The sequence below is a fragment of the Acanthisitta chloris genome, unplaced genomic scaffold (genome assembly GCF_000695815.1).
Source record: "Acanthisitta chloris isolate BGI_N310 unplaced genomic scaffold, ASM69581v1 scaffold1505, whole genome shotgun sequence".
Lineage (NCBI taxonomy): Eukaryota > Metazoa > Chordata > Aves > Passeriformes > Acanthisittidae > Acanthisitta > Acanthisitta chloris.
In genome coordinates, this window is record NW_008675307.1 from 81,788 (window position 1) to 98,828 (window position 17,041).

General features: G+C 41.3%; 1 protein-coding gene across 1 annotated transcript in view; it reads left to right on the forward strand.

Moving 5' to 3' along the window:
* Window positions 1-17,041, forward strand: part of DSCAM (Down syndrome cell adhesion molecule) — a gene marked incomplete at its 5' end in the record, with an annotated part of 102,804 nt that overhangs the window by 78,236 nt on the left and 7,527 nt on the right. The window contains 2 exons of the mRNA XM_009075693.1: window positions 1,057-1,254; window positions 4,811-5,113. Coding sequence (XP_009073941.1) covers window positions 1,057-1,254; window positions 4,811-5,113 — 501 coding nt within the window. The remainder of the gene's footprint in view (window positions 1-1,056; window positions 1,255-4,810; window positions 5,114-17,041) is intronic.

Here is a 17,041-nt window from a genome sequence, read left to right on the forward strand (position 1 = left end):
GAAGGGAGAGGCAGAGGACCAGGAACTGATCTCTTCTCTCTGGTGACCTGTGACAGGACCCAAGGGATTGGCATGAATCTGTGGCAAAGGGAGGTTTAGGTTGGATATTAGGAAAAGGTACCCAGAGGGTGTCTGGGTACTGGAACAGCTCCCCAGGGAAATGGTGCCAAGCCTGACTGAGCTCAAGAGGCATTTGGGCAATGGTGTCAGGCACATGGTGGGATTGTTGGTGTGTCCTGTGCAGGGCCTGGAGTTGGACTTCAATGATCCTGGTGGGTCTCTGTCATGGTTTAACCCCAGCTAGCTATTAGGAAAAGGTACCCAGAGGGTGTCTGGGTACTGGAACAGCTCCCCAGGGAAATGGTGCCAAGCCTGACTGAGCTCAAGAGGCATTTGGGCAATGGTGTCAGGCACATGGTGGGATTGTTGGTGTGTCCTGTGCAGGGCCTGGAGTTGGACTTCAATGATCCTGGTGGGTCTCTGTCATGGTTTAACCCCAGCTAGCAACCAAGAACCACACAACACAGCCTGTGACAGGACCCAAGGGATTGGCATGAATCTGTGGCAAAGGGAGGTTTAGGTTGGATATTAGGAAAAGGTACCCAGAGGGTGTCTGGGTACTGGAACAGCTCCCCAGGGAAATGGTGCCAAGCCTGACTGAGCTCAAGAGGCATTTGGGCAATGGTGTCAGGCACATGGTGGGATTGTTGGTGTGTCCTGTGCAGGGCCTGGAGTTGGACTTCAATGATCCTGGTGGGTCTCTGTCATGGTTTAACCCCAGCTAGCAACCAAGAACCACACAGCTGCTCACACTCCCCCACCAATGAGATGGGGGAGAGAACTGGAAGGGTAAAAGCTAGAATAACTCATGGGTTGAGATAAAGACAGTTTAATAGAGAAAGCAAAAGCTGCACACACAAGCGAAGCAAAATAGGCAGGAGGTGTTCAGCCATCTCTTCCAACTCAGGATATTCTATCATTCTATGATGCTGAAAGGGCTTGTTCCCTAATCAATCCAAGGGGCTAGTGAGTAAAACCCTCTGTTATCCATCACAGATCCTACCACAAGGAGGAGTGCCAAAACCGGACCCACCGCTCGCAACCGCTACGCTAGTCAGTGGACTCTCAACAGACCTCACCCCACCATATCAGCTCACACCCTCACCACAGACTGGAGGCTGCCCACCCCCAGGCCAGCAGGATCAGTGGACAAGGAAAGCGACAGCTACAGCGTCAGCCCCTCACAGGACACAGGTACAGAGCTCTCTGCAGGGAACACAGGACAGCAGCAGCTGCAGGAACCTTCTTGGTCCTGGATGTACATCATTTGCTGCTGAGGTGTCATTATTCTTTCCTTGCTTGGCTGTTTTTTCTGTAGGTTATTTATAAGGGGTGCCAAAAATGCTTGTAGTGCTAATGATAACAAATAATGTGTCCGTGGTTCCTCATGGCACACACACATACTGGAGTTCTTTGAAAGATGTGGTAATTTTTTCTGTAGCTTCCTGAGTCAAAAGGGAAAAAAAGTAGGACAGTTTGCTGCCTGAAATGGCCTTGACTAGAAAGGATCAGTATTAGTAACCAAGAATACCCCTGAGTCATAGGTGGAATGATTTTAAGGTTTGAGGTAAATTGAGGTTAGTGTTTTTGTTTTCCTGTTCATGTAACATGCTCATTAGAGTCCAAGTCTAAATCCATTCATAACACTGAACTCTGCAGCATCTAGCTCTGTTTTTCCTGAGAAGCAGCATAAGGTGGTTTATTCCTCTACATGACAAGTGGGGAGACACTGAATACATATTCTGCCTGCAGTTTCATCTCTTGTCGATGCCTTCACATTACAAATGCAACTCTAACTGAAAATAAAAGCAGCTTTTTATTCTTTCCTACACTGAACAAGTGACAAAAAAGGTGAATAAATGATTAAGCAGAAGAACAATCTCCAAGCAAATCTAAGAAAAGTTAAATAAGAAGAAAGGTAAAATACTGCTCAACAGAATGACTGGCAAAAGTGAATCCAGGCTTACTCTGGCCTCCTCAGAAGGAATTGCCTAATGACTATCCTGATTTTAGGTGGAAAGTGTTATCACTTTTGGAAAAGCTGTGTTAGAACTACAAAGAGAAAATGTGATTGGCCTTTCACCATGAAAACCAGTATGGCTGTTTATATTCTCTCTGTAAGAACAAGCATTTGACTTCCCTTACATTCAGTAATTTATAGGCTGGGGTTCTCCTCTTTTTATCCTCTAAAACTTGTAGAGCCCTATGTTGTCTCCATAGGGTAATGGCAGTCCATAGATGCCTCCAGCCAGCTGACAAACTTCATCCTCCTTTCTCCAGGTAGAATTATCATAAAGCTTTAAGGATTAACTCTAACAGCTACACATATCCAAATATAAATAGCAAATCTTCTCTGAAACCCTTTCTGCAGACATTCCAGATTTCAGGTGCATTTGGATGTGTTCCAACATGTTCTCACCCAAGGATATTTTCCAATGTGTGTGGTAAAGGGCAGAAATGAAATTTCTTGTGTGGTTTAATAGGCAAACTATAGGTAGTTTTGTAAGCAGACTTCATAATCTGTGTTTTCACATGGCTGCTTTCCTACTCTGTGTCTGCTTTTGAGCACACAGCAATTTATGTGAGGGATAGAAAGCTTTAGATCATGCTCGAGATAAGTTTTCTTGTGCCAAAATGCAGCTCTATTATGTCACTTGGTTTCTGGGAAAATAATAGAGTCAGTTTAGTCTAAGTACTTCAGAAGTTCAAAATTTTCAAATAAACATATGTAGCCAAATTATGTGGTCAAGAATCAATTGAGCTAATGTGCACATTTGATCACTTTTCCAATATGGAGTTCTGAAGTCAGTTGATGCAGATGATATTTGGTAGAATTTAGCACTTCTTATCAAAAGGATTCCAGGCTTAAAAAGCAGTAGCTTTAAAGCTTAGAAGTGTATGGCAGCAGTTCAGAGCTGTAACTAAGTTCAGATATTCTAACTAGAGGCCATTAGAAATTTTCTGATGAATGGAGATTTCATGAAGTTTACCCTGGGCTTGGATGAACTTTTGTCAAATCTAAAGGAGGTATTCGAGCAGATTGGTCCAGGAACAGTGACAGGACAAGGGGGAATGGCTTCAAATTGAAAGAGAGTAGGTTTAGATTAGATATTAGGAAGAAATTCTTCCCTGTGAGGGTGGTGAGGCACAGGTTGCCCAGAGAAGCTGTGGCTGCTCCAACTTGTGTTCAAGGCTCAGTTGGATGGGGCTCTGTGCAACCTGGACTAGTAGAGGTGTCCCTGCCCATGGCAGGGGTTGGAACTGGGTGATCTTTAAGGTCCATTCCAACCCAAGCCATTCTATGATTCTAAGGTTCTATAATATGAGAAGCTGCATGTCCTGAGCTCCATGGACCAAACTGTGACCTTTGCATGACCATCATATTTACAGACATTGCTCTCCAGCACTTGACTACTGCTGCCTTCTGGGAGTTTCCAGTTGACCAGAAATTTGGAAAGACATTATTGCTGTCTGATTTACAAATCAAATGTGAAAAACAGAATGATGTTTCCTGTGGGGGGAAAGGAAAAAGCCCTGTTAAGTTCTGGTCAGCTCAAAATATTAAGCAAGTTCCAACATATTGTAGAAGTACTTGTCATTTTAAATAATGTAAGGGCCTATTTACAAGTGGCAGGAGTATTGTTCTTTGTGCACAATGAAAACTGATGCAGGGATGTAGGCACGCAATAAAAAAGATAAAGATTTGCAATAAGGACACATTTGCCTCTGGCTCCTACAGGAGGCCCATTTTTATGAATTAGCTATTACATTGTGCCTGTTTATTGAACATCACCAACAATGTCTGAAACTGCACAGATCTTGTGATGAAACATGACTTCTGCCCAAGGAACTTTTTTAAAAGTTGTCTGCTGTTGCAGCCCACTGGAGTCAAAGCACAACGGGTACAACAGGGCAGTGATTTGTCCTTGCAGAAACAAGCTCTGCATTTCCAGAGTGCTTCTTAATGTTCCAGTGGCCATTTACATCTTCAATAATAGTGTTGTTTACGAAATATTGATGTTCTCATCAGCAGAAAAGAACAGCTTGTAGGTCACAATAACCTGTGTGTCAAATGTGAATCCCCTGTTAGCTTCAGCAGCATTGGCAAAGAGCACCTGAATGACCTCAGGCTGCAGCTCCCAAATATTGATTTCTTAAGACCTCTGTCCTGAATGAAATGAGTTGGTGTTTTACCTGGTGTCCAGAGACACAGTTCTGAGAGATACTGCCTTTAGATTTGACCTTTGTTCTCAGGGCATTCTGAAAAAAATTGAAACTAAACATATATATGATGGAAACAGGTACATAAAAAACAGCCTTTCTCACCTAGCCATCACCTCAGTGAAATATTTCTGAGGTGCATTAAACATATGATATAAAGAAGCTGTTTCTCATTTTGCTAAATCTGGTTTGTGGGTTTGTAATAATTTGAAGGCATTTAAGACTTAGAGAAATGATTTTTGTCTAAAAAAAAGTAACTTTTTTCACACATTAAAGGTTATTTCTTCTGAACCACGAATTTAATGCTAAGCCACATAATGCTGCCAGCAGGATAAGGCTTCACTTTAGATTAGCTGCAATTATCAAGAAACTGACTGAAGTAACACTTGTGCAGGCATTTCTAGCAAAGCAAACTCATTTAAATCACCTTGATAATTTCAAGAGCTCTGCCTTTTATTCCAAAATATTATCATGCTCACAGCTTTTCTTCCAAAAAGGATTGTGCAGATGTTTCTTTCTCCATGCTTAGATCGAGCAAGAAGCAGCATGGTCTCCACAGAAAGTGCCTCCTCAACATACGAAGAGCTAGCGAGAGCCTACGAGCATGCAAAGATGGAAGAGCAGCTGAGACATGCCAAGTTCACCATCACAGAGTGCTTCATATCAGACACCTCCTCGGAGCAGCTCACGGCAGGGACTAATGACTACACAGACAGCCTCACCTCAAGCACGCCGTCGGAGTCGGGGATCTGCAGGTTCACTGCGTCCCCCCCCAAACCTCAGGATGGAGGGAGAGTGATGAACATGGCAGTTCCAAAGGCACATCGGCCAGGTGAGACGTTAGAGGTAATGTTTTGGTCCTTGAGGGTGAAAATTTCAACTCGTGCCTAGGCTAGGCAACAGAAGAGGCAGAACAGGAGGAGGAAGGGAAGTACACAATGTATCCTGGAAGTACTGAAGAGGGACTAGTCAGAAATTGAGACAGGGAAGGTGCAGAGTAGATATTAGAGAAAACATTGTCACTGTTAGGGTGTTCGGGCACTGGAGTATTGCCCAGGGAGGTGGTGGACTCACCATCCCTGGAAGTGTTTCAGAGGTGTCTGGATCTGGTGCTGGGTGATATGGTTTAGAGGTTACAGCAGTGACAGGTTAACAGTTGGACTTTATGACCTTTAAAGGTCTCTTCCAACATTGAAGATTCTATGATTCCATGATTCTTGGATTCTACGATTCTGCTTACAGACACAATTGCTTTTTGTCCCAGCTAATATAACATTTGAGCACATTCTCCCATATAGAAAAAACTCGGAAATTTAGGAACAGAAAGAGACTGTCTGAGCCATCAAATCCACTCCTCTACTGTTGCAGCCATCAGGCAATTGACCCTTCTGGGATAAATAAGACCATATGTGGGTACATCTGCCCATCTTCAACTCCAGCCACTCACTGATGAAACACGTCTTACTGCAATACTTTGTGCTTGAGACCAAAAGTTCACTCTCATAGCAGTTCAGAAAGACAGATTGTTGAAGATGTGCTATCCCTTCTGCCTTGTAGCTTGTCAAATGTGTAATAACCCTTCAGTGATGTTCTTGAGCTGTTGCACTCTCTCTTTGACATCACCTAATATCAAACGAGGGGGTAGGAAAATGTAGAAAATTAAGATGGTGCAATAGCTCAAAGAATATGGAGCCTTTTACCTTCGGACGAATTTAAACCCACTCCAGCTTCTTACTGATTCTAAGAGCTTGAGGGACATCCATCTATTGGGCTCAATCAAATTTCCAGCTCACAAGCTGTTTCTAGTAATACCCCAGTGCCCAAAAGCAGAAGTAGATTATTTGTGATACTCTGAGATCAAGCATATAATAAAACCTTCTCAGAAGATTTGTCAGTCTTTGTTACAGGATACTTGATGTGACATCAGAGGAGAATTCAAATGGGAAAAAAAAGCATAATTACATTTGTGTGCTTTCCGAAAACATGACTTATTTGGTTTAGATTTGTTTTATTTTATTATTTTTCTTTAGTATATACGTTTGTCAGTGAGGATGGAGCTACTTATGTACACAGAAAGGAATCAGTAGTGCTCATCTATTTTTAAAAAAAAAGAGTAATGAATAAACTCTGTATGGTCTTTTGCTTAATATTAATCATAAGTGGAAAAACATTTATGAGAACAGAGGAGTGGAAGGTAGATGGTAGTATCAGGAAAGTCATTTCAAAAAAAAGAACCTGACACTGCAAAGAAAGCAGAAAGGATTTTGCTAGAGAAAGCTAGAAGAAAAAGCCCAAGCAGAAGGTAGAAAGTTATAATACTCAAGGCAGGAAATTAGTGTGTCACACAGATAAGAGGGGAAATAGGTAGGAAATAAAATAGTGAGAGAAACTGCTGATTTCTGTGTAGTCACAGAGTAGAACCACAAACCCAGAAGCTGTAGAAATAGATAAAGATAGAAATACTTTTCATTTCTACCTCAAAAGAGGTAAGATAAATATTTGTCCTTCCTCTGCTAAAGGGAAACATCTGCATTCACAGCTAAGTCAAAATTGCAGCTCTCTCTCCTTCCAGTCAGTCAACAAATATTTTTTTCATTTCTTTAACAAATATCTTCCTCTCTTCCTTTCATGTTGCAAATACATTATTTATGCATGTTTAGTATTTGGAAATATTCTAATATATTCCATATAGAGATGATTGCCTTGAGGGCATACAGCTCCAAAATTTGGTCCCCATGCTCGAGTTTAGAGCTTCCAGGCTTGGAACATCCCTAGAGCACCTCTAGTGATTTACAGACCTGTAGTCATGTTTAGCTCTGTTAGTTTTAATGGCTTAATTTTATTTTTTTTAATCTGCTTTTCTTGATTAGCTTTAGCTTTCCTTTGCAGTAAAGAAATATATTACAAAATTAAGAATTAGCTTCATTACCTTGAAAAAAAGATTTGAGTGTTCTGGTGGAACAACTTGAATCTTGGGCCATAAATATTGAGTACTACATTATTAAAAGTCACTTTATGAAGGGCTTTAAACAAAACACATGGGTGGAAAAAACTTTCAGGAGTAGCAGACAGACCAGTATTTTAGTGTTCAAATCAGTGAGGAAAGACTGTTGTGACATCTTTCTTCTTTCACCCACCACTTCAGAAACTCTGCTGAAGTCATTAGTACTTCAAATACAATTAACCAAAGTAATTCTGCACTTGAGAACATGGACAGGAAATAAAAAACTTAAGGTATTTAGATTGAATAAACAAGAACATCTGAGATGAAATAAAGTTTCAGCACATCTTTATTCTTCATTAAGGTGTCTTTTCTTTTAAGATAACTTTTACCTGTTTTCATGGTGCTTTGCTTTTCTTCTCAGCCAACTCAATCTTTCTTGGACAATGTCACTTTAAATAACTTATGTCTCCTTTCTAATTTCTGATCTCACTTTGCAAACTGCTGCCTATTGCAACTTGTGGCTGCAGTAGAGGTTTAAGAGTGGTATTTGTTGTTCCAAATAATCCCCAGCAATTATAAGACAGTCCCAGAAAGGCTGTAAGAAAAGGTTATTTTGATAAATGGGACATTTGGAAACTAATGGGATATTTGGAAAGTAATCTACCCAGTGGCAAAGCTGCAACCTTACTCAAGAAAGGTAATGATGGAATTTACTGGTGAAGACTTTGTCAGCCACAACTGACTGAGCACCAATTTCTTAGCTTGTTGCTGCTATAAGTGTTTGGTATGAGCAAGCAAAGTGTTCAATCACCTGAGGCTTGGCTTCAGAAGACCTTCCTGTGAGTTTCTGAAGGCATCCCAGCTCATCTCACTGATTGTTCCCTTGTTTTTCCTGATCATCTCACAGGATTCTCTAGTACCTGTATAGTCACTTCTCCCAACCACCATGATCAATCCAATTTGTTGAAAGTGACCTCACAATGGCATCTGCCAGTTCCTTCAGCACTTGCAGGTGCATTCCATCAAGATCCATGGATTTACATATATCCAGTTTGCTTAAGTATTCTCTGACCTGATTCTTGTCCACCAAAGGGAAGTCTTCCTTGCTCCAGACTCTTCCACTGATGTCTTGGACCTGGAATTCCTGAAGGCTGGTCTTGATAGCAAAGGCTGAGCCAAATAAGGCATTCAGTGCCTCAGCCTTTTCCATATCCTGTGTCACCAGGTTCCCTTCTCCATTCAGCAGCAAGACCACATTTTTCTTGCCCTTCCTATTGTCACCTGTATAGTCGCAGAAGACTTTCCTGTTGTCTTTGACATCCCTCTACAGATTCAACTTCAACTGGGCTTTTGATTTTCCTAACAACATTTCTGCATGCTTGGGCAGTGTCTCTGTGTTCCCTCTGGGTTATTTGTGCCTGCTTCCACCCTCTTGGGGACTTCTTCTTTGTGTCTGAGTTGTGCCAGAAGCTCCTTGTTCATCCATGCAGGCCCCCTGGCATTTTTGCCTGGGTTTCTGCTCATTTTGCTAGGAGGAGCTGATCCTTGAATATCACTCAGCTCTCCTGGACATGAGGCTGCTTCTAGCTGACTGTACAAGCAGCAGTAGATGTTTTCTGCATTGTCTGTGCTTCATTGTCCTGACACCAGGCCAAAGCTTTCAAGTGTATAGAGAAAGTGCTGCTAAACAGTCCAAAACAGGAGTTATATTTTTCTTAAATTTTGCAAAAGTCATAGCCACAGGAAATGGAACAGAGAAGTAAGATTACTTTAATTAATTCCTACATTCAGTGTTTTGAAAGCATGAGTTATGCATCCTGGTATTCTAATCTTTGCAATTCCATAGGCAGATCTTTGGGAAAAGGTGAGATTAGAACAATTTGCCCAGATCAGCTGTGGCTGCTCCATCCCTGGGAGTGTTCCAGGCCAGGTTGGATGGGGCTTGGAGCAGCCTGGGCTGGTGGAAAGTGTCCCTGCCCGTGGCAGGGGGTGGAACTAGATGATCTTTAAGGTCTCTTTAAACCCAAACCAGTCTGTGATTCTATGATTATTTGTAGCTCATCTGTAGATGGTGACATTTCTCAGGAACCCATCAGAATAGTCATGTGTCCCAGGAGGTACATTCAAAAGGAAAATTGAAGTAGTAGAGACACCAGAGCAGTATTTTAAACCCATGGGATAAATCACATACTTTGGAAAAGTGAGTCTTCCTAACTTCTGTGCAGTGGTAATATTCTTCATGGTATAAAAATGGTGGCAATATCTTGTTATCATTCCATCTTTCTCAGCATCAAAGCTGCCAGAAGTTTGGGATGGAGATCACTGTTCTCCTCCCCACGGTTGCCACTAACTAGAAGTTTGGTTAGCAAGATGAAGGAAAGGGCATATGGACTAATCATCTCAAAAGTATAGTATATCCTCCCAGAGCACAACTGAGGCACTTTTACATATAAATATTCATAAATTTCAGCAGTTGTTAACCAAACTTTACCTAAGAGGTTGGCAAATGAGTCAGTCCTTTGTCCTGAAAATGGGACAGAAATTGGAAAGAAATACACTCCCTTCCCACCTCCCACTGAGCCATCAGAGTCTGGAATGTAAAAGTATGGAAGATAATTGTAGAGGTTCAAAGAGTTTTATAATAATGTTTCTTTTTTTTCTGTTTTAAAAATACTAACTGCAAATTGAGTTATCATAACAATTATTCTTAACTGCAATAAACATTGCAGTAGCAGTTTATTAAAAATAGGTTCCCCTTATTATAATTTTAAATCTCAGTAATAGCCTCAGCCAAGAAGCCTGTTGAGTTTTTTTCTTCTCTTTACTCCCAAATAATTGTACTTGAGAAAAGAGCAGCTATTAACTGGGAAATATTTTGATATTCCTATGCTTTCCAAGCGCTATTTATGTATTTTTTGTGGACAGACCACTTACTTGCATCCTCTGGCAATGGAGTTCATGCTTGGAAGGAATAATATCTGACCTGTGCTTGAATAGGAAATACCTGGAAAATTTTCATCAGGTCTCTTGCAATTTACAGACACTTCCCTTCCATAGGGCTACTGCAAAACTCAGACCCCCAGTTGTAGTTGTATCTGATGCGAAACATCAGTAAAAAGAACCTCTTCAAACATATGACTTTATCCTTCAGGGTTAGCTTGACTTGGACCAGGCAGAAACTTTTCTATCTGATGCACAGAGCAAGTGCAAACTCATTCTGACCATTCCACTTCCTTGTCTGTTTGGAGATCACATTAATATATAAAACCTGAAGGACTGACAGCACCTCAGATACAGTTCCAAAGAAGAGATATCACTCACTGGCTAGATCAGATTAGGCGATTTTGAAATCCATTTAGCTCAGAACTTCCTCTACAAACTTTTAGCTGATGAAAGGAACCAGTTTAGAAAGGCCCCTGCTTGTGAGTGGGGAGAAAAGGAAGTTGCAGAGGGGCAGATGCTGACAAATAGATTTCCCAGGGACTGATTTCACAGCCATGAAGATGGCAAGAGCACCCCACACTTCCACAGAGAACCTGAGTGCTCTCCTGGGTCCTTATGCCTGTGCAGAGCAGAATCACCCGTTTGCTAAGCCAAGGCTTAGCAAAGGCTCCACTGGAAGCACTTTCCTCCTGCTGTCCTTGTGATGTTGGTTGGTGGGTGAGGGCAGAGCTTCATCCTCTCTGTCTGCCAGCCCTCCTCTTTGGGCCCTGTGTTTATGATTTAGGCAGCAGCCACTGCCTTCTCTCAGCAGGCCAAGGCCAGGCCAGGTATCATAGAATCATAGAATTTAAGGCTTGGAATGGACCTGACAGATCATCTAGTCCCAACCACTCCAGCTATGGACACTTCTTTGTTCTGGGGTTTTACAGTTGGTCACCTAAGTCAAACAGCCTGAGTCTAGCCCAAAGGCTGCTGCATATTCATTAGAAAAAAACACTGATTTAACCTCTCCAGCTTTGCTGGATGGTCAAGCTCTTTCAGAGTCCTTAATAAGCATTCTTGACCCAATTTGCAAGTTTCTCACTGCTTTGACAATCCTGACTTGAAGAGCAAAGTCTTAATGTGTAGACAAGCCTTGAGCTACAGAATGCAAGTGCTTTATTAAATACTTATTTACAAAGGTCCCTTAAAATAGTCTGGGTATCACCATCAGTGCACAAATGTTGTTTAATACAACCAAGTCAAGAAACAAATCTTTGTTTCCAAACTTCAGTCACTACAGCTAAAAATAAGCTGCTTAGCACAATAAGAAAAATAAGAACCATGAGGTAATAGAAAGCACAGTATTTTTCTAATGTCAGCCCTGTAACCTGAGAGGTGAACTCTTTTCCATTGACCTACGAGTTCAAGGGTGAAGGAGTTATTTCCCTCTTCTGCTTGATGCAGGCAAGTGTGACATAGTGATTGGAGTCTATTTAGAGATTTGCTTTCTATTGAAAAGTTGCTGACAGCACTCTATAGGCTGTGGCTGTAACTGAATCCACTACAAATTCAGCCACTGGGGATTCAGCAATGGCTTGGACACTTGACAACTCACCTTTAGCCTCCTTTTCCCATGCCTATTATATTATTCTGCATTGAGTGAAAATGCAGTTGTACATTTCCACAGTTTCCAAGTCCAAAAGTGAATTTCTTGAAGATACAGCTTAATCTATGTTTGACCTTTTTTTTTCAGTCATAAATCCTGTAGCAAAGTACAAAAAGGCTAAGATATGGATTGTTTTCTTTATTAGTTCTACACTTGCACTATCTGGTTTCAAACACAATACCATATATATTAAAAATATAGATGTGTATACACACTGTATATGATGTGTGTATAGACCAAATAAATCACTGTCCTGACTCCACACCAGGAGACCAAGGTCCAGTTCTGAGAGAAGTACATAAGAAGCCAAATCAAAATAAGCAGGTGGAAAAACAGCAAGACAGGCAGAACAGTTGTAAAGCAGAAAAAGCTTCTTGCCTGTATTTTTAACTGCAGTAAATACCCTTCACATGTATGTTAACTCATAGATATACTTACTTATAGGTACATGACACATTCTGAAATTACTCCCCTAGATGAACATCTCTAATGTTTCCATCTTAAATTCTCCTGTGCCTGGAACACCTTGTTTTTGTTTTCTACTGCACTGTTGGAAAACTAGGAACATGTCAGAAAGAGACAGACTGTGCCATTTGCTTCTTATCATAGAAATGGCACATTGGTGATGAGAGGAAATTGCCTTTATCCTGTCTCAGGCTTTATTTCTGCAGAGTATCAGGAGTTTTTTCTCTTTCAGCTGTGAAAAGATGAATGTTCTTCAGGGATGAAAACCATTTAATTCCCATTTAATTTGATGTGACTACATACTCGAAATAATTGGTTTGCATTTTTTTCCTGGTGTATTTACAGACAGGAAGGTTCACACTGCAAGATTTTTAGCTTTGTCAGTACAATAAAAATTAACTTTAAAAGGTTCAGATCAGAAGCTAAAATATCATAGAATCACAGAATTTAAGGGTTGGAATGGACCTTATAGGTCATCCAGTCCCAACCCCCTGCCCTGGGCAGGGACACCTCACTAGATCAGGTTGCTCAAGGCTCATCCAGCCTGGCCTTGAACACCACCAGGGTTGGGGCAGCCACAGCCTCCCTGGGCAACCTGTGCCAGTGTCTCACCACCCTCACAGGAAAAAACTATTTTCTCACATCCAACCTAGACTTTCCCTCCTTCAGTTTGAACCCATTACCTCTTGTCCTGTCACTGCAGTTCCTAACACAGAGTCCCTCTCTGGCTCCTTGTAGCCCCTTCAGATATGGAAAAGTTGCTCTGAGGTCTCCACACAACCTTCTCTTCTCCAGGCTGAACAGCCCCAACTCCCTCAGCCTGTCCTCACAGGGGAGATGCTCCAGTCCTCTTAGCAACTTTGTGGTCCTTCTCTGGACTTGCTCCAACAGTTCCATGTCCTTCTGATGTTGAGGGCACCAGAACTGTGTGCAGTATTGCAGGTGGGTCTCACAGAGCAGAGCAGAGGGGAAGAATCACCTCTTTGACCTGCTGCCCAAACTCCTTTTGTTGCAGCCCAGGATTCCATTGCCTTTCTGGGCTGAGCTCACACTGCAGCTCATGGTGATATTATGAGATCAGAAAGGAAAACTATATCAGTGTGAGTCTTGACTTTAAGTAGGGCAGCTGTTTGGTTACAAATACAAAACTCCGTACAATTGTAATGTGAAAGTTCAATTTTAGTTAGTATGCAAGATGTCTGGAAGTTAAATTAAAGTCATTGATAGTAGTGGAACAGGTTGCCCAGAGAAATTGTGGATACCTCATCCCTGGGAGTGTTCCAGGTCATGTTGGATGAGGCTCCGAGCAACCTGGGCTAGTGGAAAATGTCCCTGCCCCAGGCAGGGGTTGGAACTAGCTGATCTTTAAGGTCCTTTTCATTCTGTGATTCTATTATTAAGGTAATTTAAGTGATTTTAACAATTTTGATGAATCAGTGATACTGATGTTAGGAAGATTAATTGATTTATTTATTATGACTTTTATTAGAGGAGAGAAACAACTGGTACCAGTTCCTCAAAGGCTCTATGAGAAGTGTGCAGCAGCACAATTATCTTTTTCTGTTGCTTCCTAACATTTCTTTTTAATTTTGATTGGACAGTTAACATTGACTTTTGGAAAAATACAGTATCCCAAACTGTGCTGTTTTATGCTACTGCTAGACTTTTTCTTCTTTCTTCTGGACTAAAAGTTGCATGTTGAGGGAAACCTCCTTCCAAGAATGCTCATTTCCTATCTTTTGATTGCCAACAACATCTTTCTTATTAAAAGCAAGATTTTTTTTTTTATTTTAATGTAATTTAGGGGTTTTTTTTTAAAGCTGATTATTTTCTTTGAGGTCTCTCATTTTTTCTCAACATAAGCTGCAGCTATTAAAGTAGAATACCCATGTTTTCTCTAGCTTTGGAGGCATTGGATTCAACTGTAGCTAGCAGAGAGTTTTATGCCTAAAGCAAGGATTACATTTATCAGTAAATTTTCAGCTACTTTCAAGTTCTTACAGTCAAAACTTCAATGGTAAAATTCTAAAACTACCAGCAAATGTTCCAAATCAAACCAAAGATGTTGCATCCACTTGAATTAGCATAACAGATTTTTAGAGCAGTTCTGTAAGAGTCCTTAGCTTGAACCTCGCTTCTATAAAAACTAGGTTTTGCCTGCTCATGCCACTTTCATTTGAAAATGTGCAATAATTTCACCTCCATATTTTCAAGACACAGTATGTGTGATTTTTGTAGGGATTTTCAGCCAGCCCAAAGTAACCAGCAGCAGTTGTTTCCATACAGACAAACCCTTAAGGTCCTTGAAGTCATTTACAGCCGTTCCTGATTTAACTGACTTCAGGCTCTCTTCATTTCCCCTGTGCCAAGAGGAACCTTAAAGTAATCTGAGATCTGCAGAAGAGCTGAGACTATGACATCTGAAAATGTAAACCAAATCTTACCTGCAAGAAAGGTCATGCTGTGCTATCTTTTGAAATTAAAGTAGAAAATCATAGCACTAGAGAAACAAACTTTTGTTTTAACAGCACATTCTTAATCTGCCTGCAGTGCCATCCATGAAAGAGCTTCTTTATATGCTGGCCTTGAAAGCACAGCTGTATGTACCTGCAGATGTGTTTCAGTATTGTTTACCTTTTTTTGTGTCAGCATCCTTAATTTGAATGTGAGAGCTGTGAGATCTCCTGCTCCCAGTGGATTAATTAACAAAAGTGCAACGATATACCTCGTCAGCATCACTCAGGTGATTCCAACTGAGGGACACGTGGAGACCAAGTTACACTCATTCATCCATTAACTGAGCAGAGCAGCAGGGCAGTGCTGATATTGGGTTCCTTGTTGCAGCCTGACCTCCCTGTGTCTATTAGTGGAGTGTTTTGCTTACCCGTTGCCTTGGCATGGTCAGGTTTAGCCGTGAATTCATGGGGATGGCTCAGAGCCTGCCAAGGTCAACAGAACAGCTCCCACTGATTTCAGTGAACCCTAAATACACTTCAAACCCCTCACCTCTCCAGCCTCTGTGCTGAAGCCAGGCTTCTAACATATCCCAGGAATAAACCCGTGAAGGATGCCAGTTTCCATGGAGTCACCATCGATTTAACCCTCCACTGCAGTGATGTATAATTGAACAGTTTCTGCTCGCTGCATCCAGGATCAGCAAATGAGTTTTCAAACTCTGGTGTTGCTAACCAGAGGCACCTGAGCAAGGCCTTCAGCATGGTTTTTCTGAGTTTTCCCAGCCAGTGGGCAGGAGAGTGCTACCTTAGGGCATCCTTAAAAATGCATGAAGCAGGTTGCGTGCCAAGGTGAAGAGGGAAACGGAGTGCTCCCAGGCTTTGCTTTTCTATCATCATTTCATTATTTATTGACAAATTTGCTGACTTTAGCTCTGGAGGGAGTATTGATTTACACTCTGAGGCCCTTTTACAAGTTTTTATGCCTTAGACATCACATTCAATCGAAACAGGAAGGTGTCAGTTCTGCAGGTGCATCAGCCCCATGAGGCTGAACATCCACATGGTATATCCATAGGGTCTAAATCTATATGGCCCCTGGAGGTAATCAGTTTTTCCTTCCTTATTCAGCTCTGTGGCAGAGAGGCCCTTACAAATATGTCAGTTTTTGTGAAAGTTACTTCAGAAAGGTACAAAGCATCTGACAGGTGTTTTAAAAGAGCAGCACTGTATTAAAGACCAAAGTTCTACTCAGAGAAATACAAACCAAAAATGTGCTTCATTTCCCATTTCATTAGACCTTTCAGGAACAGGCAACAATGTGATAATCGAGTCTGCTGCCATTCAGTTAGACAGATGCACAGTCTGTTAGGTTGATGGAGTTGAGATGTATGATCTCAAGCTTTTGCTTTATGACACACTGATCAAAGACTTTTTCTTGAAATCAGAAGGCTTAAATCCAAATAACAAAATGAATCATCTTTAAAAAAAACAAAAAAACCAGCTACATTAGTTGGACTCCTCATTTTCAGTCACTTAAACCTAATCTCCAGTAAAGTATAAATCAATTTATAGCCTTGCTGAAATCAATAGAGCCACTGATTTATTGCTGTAGCAAATTTGGCTCCTGCACTACAGTTTTACTGATACCCTGGTGTTTCTTAAGAGATAACTCCAAGGATTGTAGTCAACAGCAACTGTTGTTTTTATTTTCTTCTGTGAAACACAGCTGGTATTTTGAATATTTTAATGAAAATGCCAGTTTTAGCAGCCTGCAACATGCAACATTTAATTAGGTGTTATAGAGCTTCAAATCATCTGTGAGGGTGCAGTTTTCATGGAGAAAAATGCCAGTTATAAAGCACAGCCCTGCAGGGATGGTAGGGAATTCTGATTTCTCCATCTAGAAATAGGAAACTTGGCTATTTTTCTAACATTGTCCACCTGTTTCCTATTTAGATGATCACAAATATAAGCAGCATAAAGATGGGGTGTTGTGCTGTCTGCAGAAACACAGTGAGAAGCCCAGAAGATGTAATGGTGCAATCACAAAGCCATGAAGGACAGGTTGGCAGCTGAAATGCATCAAGACACCTTGTTGGCCTTGTTCATGTATTCTGTTGGTTTCAAAGTGTCCCCCAAACAATGAGCACTTCAATCATTTTTCTTGGGCAGCTAAGCAGAGGTTGAAGCTCCTCTGAAGGAAGGGGAACCCATGTGCCTGCTCTCACAGCAGCTTTTTCACTAATGAGAAAACTGTGCCCTGCCACCTCCTTCCTTCCTTTCCCCTTCTGCTGCTGCTTGGCT